Consider the following 5,847-nt stretch of genomic DNA (forward strand, 5'->3'; position numbering starts at 1 on the left):
AAATATATGCAATAAACAATCATTCACGAAGAGATAAACTAAAATAATAGTTAATAATTTCTTATAACTATAGATTTCATGCTTCATCAATTTTGCAGTTATTGAAATATCATTTTCATAGACCATCACAAATTTCATAATCTAAATATTCTGATATCACTTGTTAATTTAATATAATTTTAATGTACATTATAAAACTATCATTCATATTATAAGAATCTTAAAATTTATGATTATCACAAATAAAAATGAAATGAGTAGTTACTAATTTTGATCTATGATGAGTAAGAAGAGAATTCACTTTATTTATTTATTTATTTATCTTTTTAATTCTTTCTTCAATTAAGATATTGATAGTGAATAAAAAAAAAGAGTTCATTGATAAAAACAAAGTTGAATTCTAATTTTCTTTTCATAAAAACTAACTTTTATCAAGTTGATTACTTTTCAAAAAATTATACAACTTTTTTTTATTTTATTATTTAGACATAATATAATATAACTTCTTACATTCAATTATCTTGGTAAGCTTTTGTCGGGATGAACAATAATTATAGCAAATTAGCAATATTGAAGTAGTATGTAAAATAAATAAATAAATAAATAAATAAGTAAAGGAATCAGATATATAGCAGTATATCTACAATAAAAATATTCTTGCAAAGAATGGTTGGTTTAACCAAATTGAATAGTAACAGTACATATATAGTTCTTATTATACAACAAAATGGTAATGAGGATAAAAAAGAATCCAATGAAGAATCCTTCATATCTTGCTTAGTTTATGCTTTAAAATATAGAAACATGGAAAAAATGGCAACAATATAGGAAAAGGAGAGCTCCTCAATCAACTGATAGTATTATATGTAATACAAATGTGAATGGTAACTTGTTGAAAGCTTTGCAACATTAGAAGCATTTCCTGTGAACGATTGATGGACCTGATTCATCATATTCAGCCTTTGCAATCCACATCTACACTCGAGCAGAGAACATATAAAAATTAATGAGAATTTCATAGCAAGACCACTTACATGCCTTAGAAAAATTAACATATTGTAGACCAATTTATTATTTCCTTTATATATTATTTTTTATTTATATTACCTAATACTTTAAGTTAATATTTTATTTGGTGAAAACTTAAGTGCAGTCGACTTCACGTGAAATTGATAGTTGAGAGCCGTTAGATGAAAATGAGTCAAATCAGTTAAATTATTTAACGACTTTCAACTATCAACTTCACGGGAAGTCGACTGCAACTAAGTTTCCACCATTTTATTTATAAAAATGCACACTACTATACGCTACCTGTTGGAAGGTGCTGAGTGAAGCCAAAATGGAGCCTCCAATCCAGACACTGTACTTCCTTTCGGGCGGTGCAACAACCTTAATCTTCATGCTACTGGGTGCCAATGCAGAAATCTCCTTGCTCATCCTATCAGCAATACCCGGAAACATTGTGGTTCCACCACTCAAAACAATGTTACCATAAAGATCCTTCCTGATATCAACATCACACTTCATGATCGAGTTGTAAGTCGTTTCGTGTATGCCTGCGGCTTCCATTCCGATCATGGACGGCTGGAACAGCACTTCCGGGCACCGGAACCTTTCCGCCCCTATTGTGATCACCTGACCGTCCGGCAGCTCGTAGCTCTTCTCCACGGCCGAGCTCGTTTTGGAAGTTTCCAGCTCCTGCTCGTAATCCAGAGCGATGTAGGAGAGCTTCTCCTTCATGTCTCTCACAATTTCACGCTCAGCAGAGGTTGTGAAGGAGTATCCACGCTCCGTCAAGATTTTCATAAGATAATCTGTCAGATCACGACCTGCAAGGTCCAAACGCAGGATTGCGTGTGGCAGGGCATACCCTTCGTATATTGGAACTGTGTGACTCACACCATCTCCAGAGTCCAGAACAATACCTTCATTACATTACAGAGACCTTATTTAATTTCACATCCATCAAACAAAGTCAACAATCATAGAGTTAATTAATTAAGAAAGTTGAATTACCAGTTGTGCGGCCACTAGCATAAAGGGAGAGCACAGCTTGGATGGCAACATACATGGCAGGAGCATTGAAGGTCTCAAACATGATTTGGGTCATTTTCTCACGATTGGCCTTGGGATTGAGAGGTGCTTCAGTGAGAAGAACAGGGTGCTCTTCAGGAGCCACACGAAGCTCGTTGTAGAAAGTGTGATGCCAAATCTTCTCCATGTCATCCCAGTTGCTAACAATGCCATGCTCAATTGGGTACTTTAGGGTCAAAATACCTCTCTTCGATTGAGCTTCATCACCCACATATGCATCCTTTTGTCCCATTCCAACCATCACTCCCGTGTGCCGCGGACGCCCCACAATGCTTGGGAACACTGCCCTTGGAGCATCATCTCCAGCAAATCCAGCCTACAAAATAATTAAATACATATAATCAAGACTCTCCAAACAGGAGAATAGATCCTCTCCTTTTTTTTTTTAACAATTAAGGGGATAAAATGTAATCTTTAACTATTAATTTTGTAAGTGGAATCAAGAATATATATGAAAGAAAACAATGAAAGATTAGATATCACACTTTACACCTTCAATTTTTTTTAACAATCCAGAGGATTCATTCTCCTCCAAATAGAATTGGTCATTCAACTGGTAAAATTTAAAAATTTAATAAAAATTAAACTAAATATAATAAAATAATATATTTATTTTAATATATATCTAAAAAAAATTATAACATCGATCTATAGATGACTGATTTTAGTTGACCGAATTAAACTGATGGATTGAATCCAATTCTTATAAGGTGGAAATTCAGGTGCAGTCGACTTCGTGAAGTTAATAACTGAGAGTCATTAGATGATTTGACTGATTTGACTAAAGTTTCATCTAACGACTCTCGGCTATCAACTTCAAATGAAATCTGCTGCATTGAGTTTTCACCTTGTAATCATGCATATAACACAAAATAAACAAGAGCAAAGACAAAAATTTACTACTAGATTAGAATAGAGGTTTGGATCCGTATGTACCTTGACCATTCCAGTTCCATTGTCACAAACAAGAGGTTGGATGTCCTCAGCATCTCCCATTTTCTACTGATTGCTATTAAATTTCGCAAATTTTTTTTCCATAAAAAAAAATAACATAATCATTGCAAGATAGAAAAAAAAGGGCACAGATATAAAAAATTTATTATTCAAAAATAATCTATGAATATTAGAAAATATTTATTTATTTTTTCAATAAAGTAAGCAACAATCTCAATAATTAAACATTATATTGACATAAATTATTTAATATAACCACAATACATGTATAATCGAATTTATTCATATATAAAATCAGTCATTAGATTACTCAACTCTTTTGCAGTAGAATATAGTCAGACTTTTCAATACATCTAATATAATCAGTCGTTAGAAAATATAGTTAAGAATTGTTACTTGATTTGATATGTTTGATTATATCACATAATAATTTTTCGTTATCAACTTCATATGAAATTAATTTCACGTATATTTTCACCGTTAGTTCCTTGCACTAAAAGATAAAAGAAGAACCAAGAAAGATATTTATCAAAGATCATGTTCCTCATAAAAATAAAACACATTAATAAAAGTGCAAATGAATTAAAATTATATGCATATAGGCATCATGTATCAACATACATTGGGAAGAAATTGCCACCTGCAAAGAATTTGACAATGGAATAATTGGTGCAATGTACGTTTATGAAAGAAAGAAGGAAGTGGAAAACAAGAGAATGTGAATGTTAAGTACCTTGGGCTTGGAACTCCGAGATGAATGAATGAATGGAGCTACGAACGTGATTGTGTCTATGTTGCTTTTGTTGTCTATTTTTAGGTTTTACTATTATTAACTAACCGTGTGCCTCATGCATGTGTGGTAGCGGTCAATGTTTTTAATAACCGACAGTTAATGGCAAATGAAATGCACCCCAAATGGCCCGCAAATTCAGTTTTGAGTCATATTGTGATTGATTGTCTTGCGGATCATATTTGTTGTGGGAGATCAATATAGTTAGCCAATATTTAGTTAGTAAAAGTAACTTTATGTTGTAAACAAAAATCCTAAGATTAGTTATCTTTACCTAATATTTGACCAATAATGTATTTTTTATGCTATTACATCCACATTTATAAAATATTTGCTATATTTGAATATAACTATATTAAATATATACTAAAATCAATCATAAGATTAGTTGTTAATAAGAAATATATAGGGTAAAGTATATTTTTTGTCCCTAAAATTTGACAAAAATTTTAAAAATATCTCTAAATTTTGTTTTGTTTCAATTTTATCGCAAAAGTTTTTGATTTGCATCAAATATACCCCTGACGATAATTTTTCAAAAAATTTAAGACCAATTCAACAACAATTTCATAAGAACAACCTTTAATACAAATAAATCAAGAATAATTTTCATACATTATTGTTAAATTGGTCTTAAATTTTTTTGAACATTTAGAAGTCGAGGATATATTTGATGCAAATCGAAAATTTTTAGAAAAAAATTGAAACAAAATAATATATATAATATTTTTTATTTGCCTAATATACAACTAAACTAATATATTTTGTACACACAAATTAAAATGGCAAAACCCACACACACTACAGATACAGAATTAAATAGTCGAATGGCACAAAGAACTGATTGATTATCTTCGACGCCCTTTTTCTTTTAGATTATTGATAAATTCATTTTCTTCGTTTCCTTCTTGTTTGTAAACTACAATAGGAGTGGCAGATAGCGGCGGCAGTTTTGTGATGGTTGTAAAAAACTGCCGTAATATTAAAAATAGTGGTGGTTGATGCGGTGGCTATGCGGGACTTCTAAATTTTGAAAGGGTAAATGAATCAGTTGAGTGAGCATGTTAGTTTGGCAGAATTAGTCAGAGCAAGTAGTTATATGAATTAGTTAGTTAAGCAATAGAAATTGTTAGAGACTATTAGTGTAAGTCAAGCATATATAATCTCTTGTAATAGCTCATTTGAGCGATGGAAAGAAATCATAATCAATTTCTTTCAAGATCTCAAACTCTCTCACCCTCTCTTCTTCTTCATCACCATCTGTTAACCACCAATACCTTTCATATCCTATCAAAGCTGCAGATCCAAAATGATAACTCCAATCAATGCAATCGCAGCACCAGTAGTTCAAACCAGTAACAATAACAACAAAGAGGTTTACAACTTCTCAAACCCGATAGTGATCAAGTTAGACTGCAAAAATTTTCTGCCATGAAATGAGCAGGCTGAATCAACAATTGAAGGGTACGAATTAGATGATCACATCAATGGAGTCAATATTCCATGCCAATTCAATTCACCAGAAGATGAGAAAGCTGGACGAAGCTCAACAGAGTACAAAATCGTACCTAGAAGAGACAAGACGCGCTGTTGAAATCTTGGCTCTTAGTGTCAACGAGTGACACTTTTACTGCCAGAATGGTAGGTTGCATGTTCTCGCATCAGATTTGAGTGCAATTACAAGTATTTTTACTTCACAAATTAAAGCCAAAGTTCGTCAATTAAGGAGCAAATTGACCAACACAAAGAAAGAGGGATCTATGAACGAGTATCTGCTAGAAATTAAGAAAATGGTTGATGCGTTAATCTCAGTTGGAGAAACAATTAATGAGGCAGCACATGTTGAAGCAATCTTGGAAGGATTAACCAAAGAGTACTATTCGTTCATCACGTCAATTAACACAAGAGACAATCCTATCCCAATCAACGCGTTAGAAGCATTGCTACTTGCTCAAAAGAAGTGGCTTGAAAAGTTCAAAAAGATCGATCTGATTCATGCCAATCTTGAT

The 5,847-nt window shown here is 32.3% G+C and overlaps 1 protein-coding gene across 1 annotated transcript; it reads right to left on the reverse strand.

Annotated features, from left to right (window-relative positions):
- Nucleotides 1–793: 793 nt before the first annotated feature.
- LOC107464781 (actin-1) lies at nt 794–3,840 on the reverse strand. The gene is made up of 5 exons (XM_016083747.3): nt 3,782–3,840; nt 3,031–3,103; nt 2,017–2,410; nt 1,312–1,925; nt 794–975 (listed from the first exon to the last, which is right to left on the reverse strand). Exons 2-5 carry the CDS (start codon nt 3,088–3,090, stop codon nt 910–912), a joined length of 1,134 nt encoding a protein of 377 aa, XP_015939233.2. The 5' UTR covers nt 3,091–3,103; nt 3,782–3,840; the 3' UTR covers nt 794–909.
- Between the last annotated feature and the right edge of the window lie 2,007 nt (nt 3,841–5,847).

Source organism: Arachis duranensis, chromosome 9, assembly GCF_000817695.3.
Source record: "Arachis duranensis cultivar V14167 chromosome 9, aradu.V14167.gnm2.J7QH, whole genome shotgun sequence".
Classification (NCBI taxonomy): Eukaryota; Viridiplantae; Streptophyta; class Magnoliopsida; order Fabales; family Fabaceae; genus Arachis; species Arachis duranensis.

Excerpts from the sequence above, each read along its gene's own strand:
- LOC107464781 (XM_016083747.3), bottom strand. The coding sequence starts at position 3,090 with ATGGGAGATGCTGAGGACATCCAACCTCTTGTTTGTGACAATGGAACT. Across the intron at positions 1,926-2,016 it reads TGCTAGTGGCCGCACAACTG|GTATTGTTCTGGACTCTGGA; the intron begins GTAATTCAACTT and ends AATGTAATGAAG. Across the intron at positions 976-1,311 it reads CACTCAGCACCTTCCAACAG|ATGTGGATTGCAAAGGCTGA; the intron begins GTAGCGTATAGT and ends GCTCGAGTGTAG.